Source organism: Pleurodeles waltl, chromosome 9 (assembly GCF_031143425.1).
Source record: "Pleurodeles waltl isolate 20211129_DDA chromosome 9, aPleWal1.hap1.20221129, whole genome shotgun sequence".
Classification (NCBI taxonomy): domain Eukaryota; kingdom Metazoa; phylum Chordata; class Amphibia; order Caudata; family Salamandridae; genus Pleurodeles; species Pleurodeles waltl.
The window spans coordinates 319,762,730-319,778,810 of record NC_090448.1 but is presented as its reverse complement, the minus strand read 5'-3'; the positions used below and the strand labels follow the sequence as shown (position 1 = coordinate 319,778,810).

The window sequence follows — 16,081 nt, the reverse complement described above, 5'->3', positions numbered from 1 at the left end:
GTTCATTTCTTTCTTTCAAGGAAGATTTGTTGCAGCTTTATAACGGGGTTTCAAAGCATAAAGCAATGGTTGGGATGATTCCAAAAGTCTAGTCACTGGCAGTCTCTCAGGGCTGCATTTCAGTTCCTCTACGTCATTCAAAAACTGGACCAGACATTTACAACTGCCAGGATATGTTCCATCCATACAGAAACACAAGCAATCACAGACTTGTTTCGGACTCCTAGAGCATAATCAGTGCATTTAACTTGATTCCTGTGGCATAGCAAGTAAAAAAACTCTCATTTAGGCATACTCATCACACTTATGTCATTTCACAGAAACACTACGATTTTGGGTGGAATGCTTACAAATCTAAGCCACTGGCAATCACTTGATTCCCCTTTCCTGTGCATTGTATTATTTTGCCCACTCTCATTTCAAGTGTTAATAATCTTCCTTAACAGCATCTCTAATGATGAATACTCATCTACAGCTGTGTTGTGCAGGACACGCTCTGTGAAGCATCTTCTGACTCCCATTCACCCTGTGAAAAATTACTGGCTCCACATGTGCTCCTGTTCACACCTTACATTCACAGGCTGCTCGAAGTACTCCCAGCCTGAGCTGTACAAGGGACATACAGCCTGGGCCACGTGAGGCTTACCACTCCACTCCTAGCCCTAGTGTCTGTTGTGATAATCAGAGTGTATACATGGGCCCAGATTTAATAAGTTCCTAGTGCCACCTTGCGCCACATTAGCGTAATTTTTTTACGCTAATGTGGAATTAGGTTGGCAAAATCGCCACGCCATATTTGCACACATTGTGCCACTTTGTAAACCCTTGCGCCACATTATGCCTGCGCCAGGCATAATGTATACAAGGGAAGCGTTCCGGCATTAGGAGGCCCAGAAAAATGGCGCAGTGGAATCTATGGGATTCCACTGCATCATTTCTAGCATCATTTTTAACACATGCCTAAGGCTCCCATTGTTTTCAGTGGGCCTCCTTTCACTTTGCAGGATTAACATCAATATTTTTGACGCAAATCCTGCAAAGCGCCAAACTACTGTCAACATTTTTGACGCTAGTTCCCTAACATGGGCTGTATCATAAATATGACACACACATGGTGGCGGTGGGGGGGCGCAACAGGGTGCAAGAAAAGTGGCGCATCATGAGATGATGTGCCACTTTTCTTAAATATGCCCCACAGTGTCTTACCTCACATTGTTCACCCCAGTACCTCCTTTCTGCTTTCCGATGTGCTCCCTAATCTCTTATCCTTCCTCCTGCTCTTGACCCCTCCTCCTACCTCTCGTCCTCACTTTCAGTTTTTGAGTAATGACTGTTTATTAGCAGCAGCACAGACATCATCACTTCCGCAAAGTAGAAATGCCCAGTAAGCATGTTCCCACTCACATCAGTTGAATATTCAAAATACAAATTGGGGGCATAATTAATAAAGCTGTTTATGGTCTCAGCCATAGGAACACGCTTTATCAATGTTCAGACTGCAAAATTACCTGCCTAATTAATATTAATTAGGCAAGTTGCTATTCGCAACACTGGCAAGGAACATCATGCCATCATCGCTCATTCCCAAATGGTAAACTTTTTTTAATGAGCCTTAAAGGAACTGCTACTGCTTTGAAATAAATGTGGTGTGGAACACTTTGTGTTTCCTGTCCAGATTCCCAAAAGAGGAAGATGTACAATGAGACAGATTCCCATATGCTGGCCTGTTACCACTTTGAGGAGTAGGGAGCTTTTCAAGTGTTTGCAACAGCAACCATTGACACATACCGTCCCACATCTCAAGTAGAAGTCTATTTTTCTTATAGGAGTGAAATTGAGCAAAGTGCCAAGCTTTCACCTTGTAGCTTCCCAGAGTTCCCCCAAGTAATACATTTATTACCAGCAGTATACATAATTTTCTTAATGTGGGTTTGCAAGTGAAACTCAGACATTTTGCACTGTTTTTGCATTGTTACAAGAAAAAAAGACTGTAATATCTATTAGTTTCAATGTCACGATGTGAATGACTTGAAAGGTAACTTGCTAAAAAAGCTCCATCCTTTTTCAGTACCTACTAGCACTATCAAAGGAAAAAATGGCAGTTAGCAAAAGAAAAGTATGTGAGTTCATGTAGGAAAAAATTTAAACTGCCACTTATAACTACGCCAACAATAAGGATCTATGCAAGATTTTGCTTCCATACTAAAACTGTTACATACCGCTAGTAGAGTGTTGAATGACTAAAGGGGGGTTGTGACAGGACCGAAAGTGAGTAAAGTACACTAAGTATGTCTTGGGCGGTTCGAAAAAACAACAGCAAAACATGGCCTTAGCCTCTTCTCTAGCATGTGAATGACTTTAAAGGTAACTTGCTAAAAAAGCTTCATCCTTTTTCAGTACCTGCTAGCACTATCAAAGGAAAAAATGGCAGTTAGCAAAAGAAAAGTATGTGAGTTCATGTAGGAAAAAATTGAAACCGCCACTGATAACTACGCCAGCAATAAGGATCTATGCAAGATTTTGCTTCCATACTAAAACTGTTACATACCGCTAGTAGAGTGTTGAATGACTAAATGGGGGTTGTGACAGGACCGGAAGTGAGTAAAGTACACCAAGTATGTCTTGGGAGGTTTGAAAAACCAACAGCAAAACGTGGCCTTAGCCTCTTCTCTAGCATGTTGGTTGATGTTTTCTAAAGAAGATTCACATGACCCACCCTTGATTGTGCACGTTTCTCTCCAGTGGTGCATTTAAATTTGGCTAGACCCGTGAGAGTAGATGCATGCCATTAACAGAGTTAGTGGTAGGAAGTTTCACTTAAAATAATGGGATGGAGGAGTCAAGGAAAGGCTTTGTGGCAGTTGTATGGATTACAACAGTCGCTTGGAGGAAGAAGACTTATTGCTATATTTGTAAAGTACCATTTCAAATTGGATAGTGGTAGCTGCTTCACAATATTAATATTAGTAGGAATGTAGTCGACCTCCATTTTAGTTATCAGTCCACATTGGGTTAGTGAGCTTTCATTTTGAGAGGACTCTTTGATTCTGCTACCAAGGCAATAACTACCTGTGTGTACTCATCGACTTGTGATTGTTGCCCCTTGACACCAAAGGGAAGTATTTCATTACTAAAAGAAGGGTAAGAAAGTAAGGCCCATATTTATACTTTTTTTAGTGCCGCATTGCGTCGTTTTTTGATGCAAAATCAGCGCAAACTTAGTTTGTGCTGCTTTTGCGTAAAAAAATTATGCAAATGCGGTGCTAAAAAAGTATAAATATTGGCCTAAGAAGAGGTACATGAGTTGGGTGGAGTTCTTGTGCCACAATAAATTGCAGTTAACCAACCCTGCCAAATTCGTGGTTTTCCAACCCCTCTTAGAGGTGCGGTAACAGATAGGTTTCCATTAGGGAGTCTCAGTTGGCTGTGCTGAAATAAACCCTTGATATGATAGCCCGTTTGCCACGGGTCGCAGTGGCACTCTTCCTGCCCTAGTTGGGGATGAGTGGCCGTAATAGACTTCGTGTCCGGGACCTTAGTCCCAGCTGGGAAGTCGATTGTGAAAGAAAGAAGATCGACGCAAGTAAAAGATGAAGAGGGAGTTTATTGTTAACACACCAACCACAGCCCTGGTCCAACTTTCTCTTGCTCTGGCACAGCTCCTCACATTGGACCATCCTAGAACCCAGAGGAGTCAGGATTAAAAAGTCATAGACCAATCCCCTATGACAGCTGATGTAGATGCCACACATCTCCCTTTTTATATTTGAAAGCACCATCATCTAACAGAAATCATAACATATGTTTGAGCTAGAAAACACTGAACCTCAAAATTATACGTGAGCTAGAAAAAACACAATAAGTGTAGAGGGTTATATGGGTTTAAGAAACAAAATAAGAGAGAATTAAAAGTCTCTATACATATATAATCTGGTGAGAAAAATAATAGATAACCAAAACTATAATTGGCTATACATATACAAGCTAGGATGAGATGGAATGGCTATCCAAAAACATGTATTTTCTATCCCATCTCCACTTAGAAAAGAATGCAGAGTCTATTGACCATATAACCTTTTAAGAAATGTGGGGGCCAGGTCACATGTCCACCAGTTCTGAAACTATCTTTAGTTTTATTATTGTCTGACATATGTTTTCTGCAAAAACAAAAAGGTGATGGATAAAATGCTTGAATTAATTTCAGCAAATGGCAATTGTTCGAACTGCATCCCAATCCATCATTTTACATCCACCATGCCACCTCAGTTTGGGCCCATCCATGTGCAAATCAGTCTTCACCCTACATTGTGACCACTCATTGGTACCAGTGGGAGCCTTCACTCTGACCCAATCACCCAGTTTAAAGTCTATCACCATGGTCTTATGCATAAGATCCTAATGTTCCTTACGGGCTGGCTGTCTTTCCAACTCCTGTTCCCTCCTTGGTTGGTTATGTCTATTTTCACCCAACCTTAATACTAATTTATCCACTCTGGTACCAACCTGGAATTTGGCTTCCTGCCTTTTAGTAACTCAAGCTGAGCCATATTTGTGGACTGGTGAGTAGTAAGACGATACACTTCTAAATGTATTATTCTTTCTACCTTCCAACACATTCCGTTTGATTTTGCTAGCTGAATACCTTCTTTATGAGTTTTATTGAATTTTTCTACTACACTTTTGGCTTCGGGGTGATAAAGGGCACAGAACTTGTGTGCAATTCTGTTACATTCTAGAAATTCCTTAATTTCCTTTTAGCGAAATTGCATCACTTTGTCAGTCAACAGTGTGTTAGGAAGCCCTTCACACATAAGAATTTCCACCAGAAACTTAACAACAGCACTAGAACTAATATCTTAGACAAATATAATTTCTGGCCATCTTGAAAACAAATCATCCAGTACTAGAATACACAGTGAACTTCTTTTCTCAAAGGGCCTATAATGTCTATTGCTACATCCACCTATGGTCCTTCAGATAGCGTACAACAATGCATGGGTGGAGTACAAGACTTTAACACTTTGTCACTCTGAGAGCAGGTCACACAATCCCTAACCACCCCCTCAACCAATACAACCATTCTTGGCCCCCAAAAATCCAACCTAATCTCTGTTTAGTTTTTGTAATACCAAAATGGCCTTTATGTGCTCAGTCAATCATCTTCCTTTTCCCATTTTCAGGAGGTATCAATCTTGTATCCCCAAAAAAGACATCCATTCATCTCTGATAATTCTCCTCTGACCATCCAATGAGGTCTCAATAGTTCCCCAATGTTTCCTTCATTATCCCACCCCTTACCTCACATCTCTTGTACTTTCTTCAAAATTGGATCAGCACATAACTCTTGTTTCCAAATACTTTCATCAATGGCACCCCAGGTTATCACACACACACATCTTCCTTTGGTAAATCAACTTCCTCACTATTTTATTACCAAATTTACTTTATGCATCAGTGTCGTTGACTATCCGTGACAGGAAATCAGGTGCACAATCTCTGATCCGTGGAATATCCTTCACTTCAATGGTGAATTCCTGGAGATTAAGAACCCATCTTTTAATTCTGTTCGAAATTGTTTCTAAGCCTTTTTTCAGTAAATACCTCCTTAAGAGGCTTGTGATCATTTCTCAATGTGACTAGAGTCCCCCTAATGAAATCTTTGAATTTATTGAGTGTCCAGTACACAGCCAATGCCTCTCTCTTAATTACTGAATAATTGTACCAATGGCCCTGTGCCAGTTCTGTTGAGAAACAAGAAAGTTTGCCCAGTAGGCACCACAAACATGACCCCTAATTGGCAACTTATTCAACCTTTATAGCAACTGCTGCCACAGCAGGCATGGATCTCGTGCTTGCAGAGCTCTCTAAATCTGTCATGGGCCTTTATCTGGCCAACAGAACACATAGCCTCCACTGATTTGGCGGGCCTCAACATATTTTGAAGAGATACATAGATTTATATTGTGTGTTAATTGAATTGAGGCTCTTCATTTTGTCTTCCTGCTCTAAATTCAGTTGGAGAACCTGCTCTACTACAACCGTCTGAAGAACTCTAAGATAGTAATCAGTGATTTCCACCTGGCCAAGCTGGAGAACGGGCTCATCAAGGAGCCATGTGGTACCCCAGAGTACTTGGGTAAGTAACAGATTGCAGGTGGCTTTATCTCAAGAGTTGGCTAGTGGAATGTTCACAAACCTTGAACTTTGATTTTTACAAGTGTTTTTTTTTTTTTTTTATGTTTGTTTAAATTTTAAAATATATGGTGGCCATTATTAATTTCCTCATTGCGTAGAGTAACTTTAAATTGAGCATAATTCCCATCATATAGTACATTTGTTTACTATGGAAATTGCACAGGGAATAAGTGAGCAGCAAGTTTGAATTATTAGTAAGAAACACATTTTGTTGATTGTTGTGTTGAATTTATGTGGGTTTTGTTAGCTTGAAACTGGTTCTGCAAACCAGTAATCCTAGCAATTGGCCCACACATGCTCTGGGATTAGAAAGGACGCATAGACCCAGTAAGCAATTGTAGACCAGGCCCCAAGCACGGGCTCAGTCCACTCCTTTGGTCCCTCTACTTTTGAACTTTCCTCTTTATTGATCTATTACACCTTTCTCTGGGGTTCAACGATCTGGCCCAAAACCGAGAACTTGGATAGGGATTTGCTGGTGGCCTGAGGCTTAGCTATCACAGAGGAGCAGGTGTGATGGCACAGACCAAGGGGGTGAGAAGCACATTACACCTCAGTTATGGCTGATTTTTACTATCCATAGGGAAGTGGAAGACCATTCACAGTGTTTGCTTCATGGCCACTGGAAGTAATGGCACAACAAAGGAATTCCTTCATATGCATGTATATAATAACTGCAATGAAAACTATGTGTGTTTGTTCCTGTTTGTAAAAGTTTTAATGCACTTTTTATCTAATGCTTTGCACTTGATGCCTGCTTGAGAAGAGCAGTTCCGTGGCACAAAATTTCAACATCCCACTCTGGCCTATGTCAGTTATATAATTTGACTTTTGTACAATACTATTCAGTCATTGATGTTGTTTACAGTGTCTGTGATCAAGATGTTTTCTTCATCAATAAATAAATGAACACATAACAAACAAATGGGGGTTCGTGGCTTTATAGAGAGCCTGGACCGTCCACATAATAGTAACTAGTTTTACTGTGTGCTTCATGATACACATCTGCCATTTCTAATCACTGTACGAAACTCATGACCCTGCTGCCGAACTACACATTTCTCAATATACTGATCCCAGAAGGTGAAAGGCTGAGTGTCCCTTGATAGGATTCAAACTCATGAGCTTCTGATCATTGTAGATGTTCACTGTGTGCATTACCACATGGGACCCACTTTGGCCCCTCCCACCGTAAGCTTCCCTCTGGGGGTGCAATGCCCTGTGCTTCACTATTTTGGGGAGCACTGTCAGTGCGCCTCCTGAGTGCTTCATTAGCTTTGCACCTGCGTCCATAATACAATGTTGATGAAGAGGCAAAGAGATTCCCTCATTAGATGCACCTGCTGCAGAGAACTATCCAATGTGGGGCTCAGTTTCTAACACCAGGAAGAGTGATCAGTGGGTTCAGGCACATACTTAACTGATCTGTGTATAAGTAGTAATTCAGAGGTCAAAGGCTCCAATTTCACCACAGTCGTTAGATAACGTCCTCCAGGGTCGGACTGGGACAGCAAATTGACCCTAGTAGCAAAATAAAAGCAACCCCCATTTTAGCCACTGAGATTGCTAAAGAAGTGTCCCATATTTGCAAACTGAGGCAGTTTTGAATTTGTTAAGACACACTATGTGGGTGTTTTGCCAGGTGTAGTAGGCTGCCTGCATTTGTTCTTGATGCAGCAATGTTTTTTAATATAATGGAAATCAACAACAAAAACCAGTCCAGCAGACTGTAAACCAGGTCTACAAATTGCTATTAAAACGTTCCGCACACTGACCTGTCAAAACCAGCCCCTCTGGCACTGCCAGATTGCCCTATAGGTAAGTCCAACCTTGGAGCCCTTCCAGCAGTACTCTATTCTGTGGCAGCGGAAGCTCTCTAACAGCAAAGCTTTTGAAATAAAAATGAGAAAATGTAAAAGATTTAGGGGCTGATTTAGTGTTTGGAGTACCCATCCCCCACATCTAGAGATGTCCGGCGCTCCAGCAGACATCTATGTCATTGGCAGGAACTGCCATAATGTACTTACATTTTGACTGTCAACATGATGGTACCCTCTGTCGACAGTTTTTCTTTTAATTTTCAAATATACATTTCCAAAGCTGGGATTTTGTTTGTGAAAAAAAAAGAAATGCCCCCATGTCATGAGATTTTCCTACCTTGTTGTGAGGTTGATTAAAAAAAAATCCCTGCCCTTTACTGATATATCTAGTACTGACAGACAGTGAAAACTGGCCTGCCCACTCTAAATCAAATGGCCAGACCTCCGGCGGCCCCTACTCTGCCAGGCTCTTGGAGGTGTATATCAATGGCAACAATGGAGTAGTCTCCGACCCTCAAAGGAGCTCTCAAACCTCTACTGACCGCTAGTGTGGCTCCTGCTTTCTAACCTGGCACTAGACAATGTCTGTGCCTCATGGCCTCTATGCCTACCTTTCTCCGGATGGGTGTCAGCTGTGCGGTGAATTCTGTGCTCACACCTGAGTAGCCCATAAGCTAACCCAGCTCCTGTGTAATCAATAAACTTGTGACCCAATTTTATCCCCAAAAAGTGTTGTCAGAATCATCTGTTGTGTTGCTTGTATGGTACTTGTTAGATCAACGTCGTCCTTTTATCCTCCAAGGGCTAGGATACAGTGTTATGCATCTACTAAAACGTGACAAAATGCGATCGGCTTTGCATGCAAATAGCGGAATAAACTTAATGGTTGTGCGACGGAACACTGACTTTCAAAACCACTAGTGCCTTAACAACGAGGTCGGAACACCGACCTCGTTCTTACTACTAATGATTTTACCACGAATGCCTTAACAACGATATTTTGTTGTAAAGGCATTCCTGATAAAAGCATTACTAGTAGGCACCATTCACCCTACATCCCTCACCCCACCCCCCCAACCCCACCCCAGAACCTAAAACCCCCTGACCCCCCACCCCCTCCCCAAAACCAAAAACACACCACCCCCCAACCCACCCCCAAAACCTAAAACCCCCTGACCCCCACCCCCTCCCCAAAACCAAAAACGCCCCACCCCCCCAACCCCGCCCCAAAACCTAAAACACCCTGACCCCCCAAACCCGCCCCAAAACCTAAAACCCCCTGACCCCCCACCCCCTCCCCAAAACCAAAAACGCCCCACCCCCCCAACCCCGCCCCAAAACCTAAAACCCACTGACCCCCCACCCCCTCCCCAAAACCAAAAACGCCCCACCCCCCCACCCGCCCCAAAACCTAAAACCCCCTGACCCCCCACCCCCTCCCCAAAACCAAAAACGCCCCACCTCCCCAACCCCACCCCAAAACCTAAAACCCCCTGACCCCCCACCCCTCCCCAAAACCTAAAACCCCCCACTTACCTTAGTCGACCCCTTGTCACCTGCGTCGTCCTCATTCGCCAACTCCCTTCTTTTTACCTTAACCACGCATGTTCGTTGTTCAGAACATACGTAGTTAAGGCACAAAATAACAGAGTCGTGGTTAAAAAATGCGTTGTTGCGCTTTCGTTAACCACGACTTTCGGAAAAAAAAAACGTCGTGATAAAGGATGTTTCCCAAACTTAATTACTGCTGTTTGTTTCTTAAAATCTCTAGTTAATTGCAATTAGTCCTGGCGTAATTTCTAATATGCCCTTGTAATTGGAGGAAATCGGAAAACTGGTATTCACGAAGTTGGCCACATTTTCACCAAATTTGGGGGTTTGTGGAGATGTAATGAAAACTGAAGGACCATGTCCCCTCTTTCTATTATGAGCACCAGGAGGTTTGGTACTTAGGATATCTTGGAACACAAATTTGATTTTTCATTCCCAGCCCTTTGGTGGTAGGATGTGGCTGGGAAGACTGCAGGTGTTAGTGCAGGTGTGGATGGATGTTATTGAACCAGGCATGGGCTAATGCAGGTCGAATTTAAGGTGCAGGTCAGCAGATGGGGTGCACTTCAGGGCTAGTACATAAAGGCCTTGTGTTAGTTGGGAAGCACGCAGAGTCAGTATCTGGACATTGCCACTGAGGGACGGTAGGCTCAGAACAGGGCATTGGGGAGCAATTGCCAAGGGGTACGAATTTAGCCACTGTCCTGAGAGGCACATTATTTCCCACTGCCACGGGGGTTACAGAAGCAGATAGTTTCCCGCTTTTTCTTTAAAAAAATGCAAGCTGCCCAAAGAGCCAAGATTGCTAATTTTAAAAAAATGCAAAATTAGAAGTTGTGGTGAAATTTTCGTAAACAAAATTGTGTGTTAGAATATCGTTGCCTAAATATTGTTTTACAAAAATATTGTGGCCTAGCTATCATTTAAAAAATATTACACCATTGAGAGTAGATTTTCTATTAACTTCAGTAGGACAGAATTATTTTCCACTATATGTAGGACACAATATTTGTGCCAGACGATATTTAGGCAGCAATATTCTGGTATAAACCGGTATATAAGAAACCTTATCAGTACTAAAGTTTTACACCACATTCTGAAAAAAAAACATAGCAAATATCTTAAGGTGGCCAGAGAAAATAAGTCCAAGTAGCCCTTATTTGGAAGTGGTTAAAAAAATGTAGAGGCAGGATACTTCTCGCTTGTCATCAGACAGTGAATCTTCCTGCCTCTCTGTTTCAGGAGCCGTCTTAAAAAGTAACTTCCATCTATCTGCCCATCTCCATCTCATGGCTTCAGATTTGTATTTTCAACTAATTACAAATATTCTTTCATATGTTAGCCACAAAATCTCTCCTTTTTAATAACATCCAAAATGTGTAAACATTGCAGGATATCTTTACTAAGATTTTGCACTGTGTTTGTGTCACAACAGTGATGCAAATTGACACAAAATTTTTTTTTACAAATGTACTTTCCAGAGCTAAATTTGTTTTGCCCTGGAAATCGCATGGCACTGCTTTGCATTGCTTAGCTTCAATGGAGCTTTCTATGTGTGGTGCATGGGCGTTCCCATTCAACCTAAGATTTTTGACACAAAACCCTATTCATTAAGAAAAGTAGACAGGGGTTTGCATAAAAAAATAGCACCCATTTCAAACAGGTGCTATCACGGAGATATGCTTTTATTTTTCCTTTCTTTTCCGTCTTTGCATGTGTTCTGCACTGTACAGCACACATATAAAATGGGAAACATTTTAAAGTAAGTCTAAGCATAGTATTTTGTACTGGAAGGATATACTTCAAGTACAAAACCTGTGCTATGTTACCGCAGATATCCTTGCACAATGGTGCAAAGGTTTAGGTGTCGTGCATGGCAGCAAATTTCTTCACCAGTGCTACAGAGAGGCGAGTGCCATATTTCTGTAAATATGGTGCTCTCCTGCTCTATTTCTCACACAGCACAGTAGTTTTGACTGATGCGCTGTGCTGCATGAGAATTTAGTAAATTTGGGTGTGTACCTCCTAATACTGAGGGGAAAATACTGTCAAGTCTGAAACAGCTCATACTAGCACAGCAGTGTTTTATGTTGGTGTGGATAAAAAATGTTCTAGCTTAAGAGTCAAGATTTTTCAATTGAATTAAGGACACGGAGGCAAGGATTATGCTATCTCTTTCTTTACTGTCTTAAATAGCAGCCAATCAAATACAAATAAACAAAAAACTATACATCCCATGATGCCTCACATATCGTCACATGGCCCAATCACCAAGCATGACCTTTGTCCATAAGTCTCTTGACCCTCGACATCACTTCCTCTTTCTTTGGTCAAATCAGATACAGTTCAAATTGAAATCGAAACTTCTTACATCAAACTCGAAATTCAGGAGTCAGGTACATCCACTCCCACCGGATAACAAGAATTAGAAGAGTCCAACTCGAAGGGAAAAACAGTCCCAGGAAATAGTTTATGCACGAAACATTTCATGAAGTCGTGATAATTCAGGAATTCTTCTGATCAGAACTTATAAATAATAAAACAGGTAGGTAATATCCAAAATAAATTGAATACATTTCAATAAAATTGAAATCCATATAAATGACATTAAATTGGGTGGGTAAAAATAACAATAAATCATCAACTTCAACAGTAAATTTTTTACTCAATAAAAATTGTTCCTAAGGGTGGGATAATCCTCGCCTCCGTGTCCTTAATAGAATTGAAAATTCTTGACGCGTAAACTAGAAAACATTTTATTCTATGTCAGGACCGGAGGCTCAGATTATGCTAGTTTAAAGCTGCTCCATTACGACAGAGGCTACATCCAACACAGGCTTGTGATAAAACTTACGAAAGGTATTTTCTGAAGACCAATCTGCAGCCTTCATAATGTCTTCCAAGCGGGAACCCAGAGCATATGAGTTAGAGGCCATAGCTCCTCTAGCAGAATGAGCTCCAAAATGATTGGTCTCTATACCGCTTCATTCATTAACCATCTTATCCATCTAGCTATGGTAGCTGAAGTAACTGGTTTAAAAGGCTTTTGTAAAGAAATTAACAATTGACCTTTAACATCATGCCTAAACTCTTCTGTAACAGCTTCATACTCCTTTAAACATTAAACTACACATAACTTAGAATTGACAGGAAACACTGGATATGATACTAACCTGTAATTCGTTTTAGTCCTTCTTGTCACCGAAAAGGTAACTCCATCTGGGGAATATACCCTACCAGCTAAGTCTAGCGCTCTGGCATCTGACACTCTCTTACAAGAAATGAGACATAAAAGCATGGTCAATTTAGCCGAAAGCTGTTTGCGAGACAAATACCTATTGGCAGGCCAAGAATCTAAGAATTTTAAAATAACATTTACATCCCATAACACTGAATATTTTGCTTGAGGAGGTTTAGAGAGACGTATACCCCTCAGCAATTTACAAATTAAAGGATGTTCTCCAACAGGTTTACCTTCAAATTGCATATGCCCCGCTGAAATGGCTGATTTAAAATTATTGATCGTCCGATATGCTAAACCTGAACTTGCTAATTCCGCTAGGAAGTTAATGATCAACTCAATATGTGCTTCCACCGGATTGGCACCTCTTCCATCACACCAACTATTCCATCTGCGCCAGGCTGATTCAGATCTTTTATGGGTACTACCGGCCCAGGCCCGTTTAACGTAATCCGCAGCTTGTTGCGAAATGCCTGGGGTACTCCATCTTGACCTGAAATCAACAAAGCTAACAGAGTCAACTTCCCTGACGAGATCATTGGATGTTGAAGGCCCTCCGGATTCAAAAGAAGATTCCAACGAGGAGGGATGAGAAGAGGAGAGGCACAAGCTAAATGCAGAGCTATAGGGAACCAAGGTTGTGCTCTCCAGAAGGGTGTCACCAGAACAATCTCTGTCTTCTGTCTCCGAACCTGAGACAACACCCTGGCAATCATCAGAAATGGCGGAAAGGCATAACCCCGAAACTGAGACCAGTCCTGGAGAAATGCATCCGTCTTCATTGCACAGGGATCTGGGCGCCAACTGTAAAAATTTTGAATTTGAAAGTTGAGGCGAGAGGCAAACAGATCTACATCGCAACTGCCCCATTCCTTGATTAGCTGAGAGAAAATCATTGGATCCAGTTTCCAGTCACTGGAATCTGTCAGGTATCTGGAATTCCAGTCCTCTATAATGTTCTGGTCTCCCGGCAGGTATTCCGCTATAACCACTAGGCGCTGTGTCAGACAATAATGCCAAAAATCCTTGGCAATCTCTGCCAAAATTCTGGATTTCGCCCCCCCCAGTTTGTTGACATACCTCACTGCTGAGACATTGTCCATCCGCAATAGTATGCAACAATCTGTCTTCTGAGGGGAAAGACTCTTTATGGCAAAGGAACTCGCAAGAAGTTCCAGGCAATTGATGTGTAAAGTTTGTTCCTATTCCGACCATCTGCCTCCTGTCACTAAAGAGTTGCAGCGGGCTCCCCAACCCCAACGGCTGGCATCGGATTCGATCACCACCTCTGGGTGAGACCCGAAGATCGCTCTGCCATTCCAGGCTTCCATATGATGAAGCCACCATTGATTCTCCGATCTTACCTCAACAGTCAATGGGATCTGTTCCGAGTAACTCAGACCCTGTTGCAGATGTCTGATTTTGAGTCTCTGTAGAGCCCGGTAATGTAAAGGGGCTGGGAAGATCGCCTGAATAGATGAGGCTAACAATCCCACTACCCTGTCTATGTTCCTTAAAGAAACTGTTGGGCTGGTCAGAATCGACCTCAATTCCCCCTTGATGTTGCAAATTTTCTGAGAGGGAAGAAGAAGCTGACATAGGATTGAATCTATCCGAAAACCCAAGAATTCTATCACCTGAGTCGATTTCAACAATGACTTCTGCACATTGATAAGGAAACCTAAATCTTGAAGGAGACTGATGGTCCAGTTCAAATGAGACAGAGGGACCTGGGGAGACTGAGCTATCAGTAAAATATCATCCAGGTATATGATCAATCGGACTCCCTTGGCTCTTAGCCATTCCATCACATGTCTCAGTAGCTTCGTGAAGCACCAAGGGGCTAATGACAGACCGAACCGGAGAGCAAGAAACTCTAGACACTGGCCTTTCCACTGAAATTGGGGAAATCTCCTGTTAGGAGGAAAAATTGGAATCGACAGATAAGCATCTTTTAGGTCCAGACGGACCATCCAATCTCCTTCTAATAGAACATCTCTCAACATGTGAATGCCCTCCATCTTGAAATGCCTGTACAGAATCCAATGATTGAAATCCCTTAAGTTCAAGACTAAGTGGTGTCCTCCCCCTTTTTTGTCTACTACAAAAATAGGGTTGAGAAAACCATAAGGGTGAGGGGAGGAAAACTGTACAGCACCTTTTTCTAATAAGGTCTGGCCCTCTTTGTCTATAAAAACTTGATTTGCTAGGGAAAAACACATCTGAAGAGGCGGATTGTGTTGTTTGGGTGTACTGATAAATTCTAGGTGAAAACCCATGACCGTTTGGAGAATCCATGGATCTCTGGTGATCTATCTCCAATTTCTTAAAAACAATGCCACTCTGCCCCCAAGTGTGACCTTAGAGAAATGAATAATGCTGCGAAACTTGTGTCCTGTATGGCTCGTTGTTGCCCTCCGCGAGAGCCTCTGCGGAAACGAGGGCGTCCTCCTCTGGGACGAGTGGGGTAGAAGGTGGCGTCCTGCTCACCATGCCAACCTCCTCTGCCTCTGGGGTAATAGTTCTGAGGACTATTGAATGTTCCTCGGCTGGGCATGCGTCCTCCGTAATGACCGGTCCTGACAAAAAGGCCCTGTCTAAGAACTTTTTTGAGAGACATCTGGGCTTTGTCTAGTGATGAAAAGGTGGAACAGAACTTGGCCAGATCCTTAATAAATGAGGACCCATAAAGAAGTCCCTCGGCAGAAGGACCCGCTTCAGAAGATGCTAAATCGGACAGCTTAGGATCAATGCGTATCAGGATAGATTTCCTGCGCTCAGAAGATATGGCGCAATAAGTGTTTACTAGTTGACAAATGGCTCTTTGAGCCCAACCGATAAGGACATCCGTGTCTACAGGAGATCCTGATTCTTTAGCCAGGTAAGCCATCTCAAGAATTTTTGTCAGAGGACCGGAAAGGTCCAAAAGCTTGTCTTGGCAATTACGCCATGATCTATCTAAACCTTTTTTAGGATCCTTAGCAAACTTCTTCATAAACTTAACCATAGTGGGGTCTATTTCTGGGGTATCAGAGACTTTACCATCTAAACCTGGTCTGGGACACTCAGCTCTCAATCGAGACCGGACCTCTTTATCAAAACTTTTCCTAATGTTAGACTGCACATATTGGGCCACCTCAGGAGGAGGAACCCAATTGGAAGCTCTGGGGTGCATAATTTCTGTGGGATCAAAGTCTAAAACATGACAAGACGGAACACCCTCCTTTGCTTTCTTACTTGGAACTGGAGGTTCTGAGTCGTCCGAAGCCTCAGA

General features: G+C 42.3%; 1 protein-coding gene across 3 annotated transcripts in view; it reads left to right on the top strand.

The window, feature by feature from the left end:
* The window catches only part of CAMKV (CaM kinase like vesicle associated), a 483,421-nt gene that overhangs the window by 426,285 nt on the left and 41,055 nt on the right, over window positions 1-16,081 (top strand). For all 3 annotated transcript variants that reach the window (XM_069206828.1, XM_069206830.1, XM_069206829.1), the window contains one exon: window positions 6,016-6,136. In XM_069206828.1, the coding sequence (XP_069062929.1) occupies window positions 6,016-6,136 (121 nt within the window). The remainder of the gene's footprint in view (window positions 1-6,015; window positions 6,137-16,081) is intronic.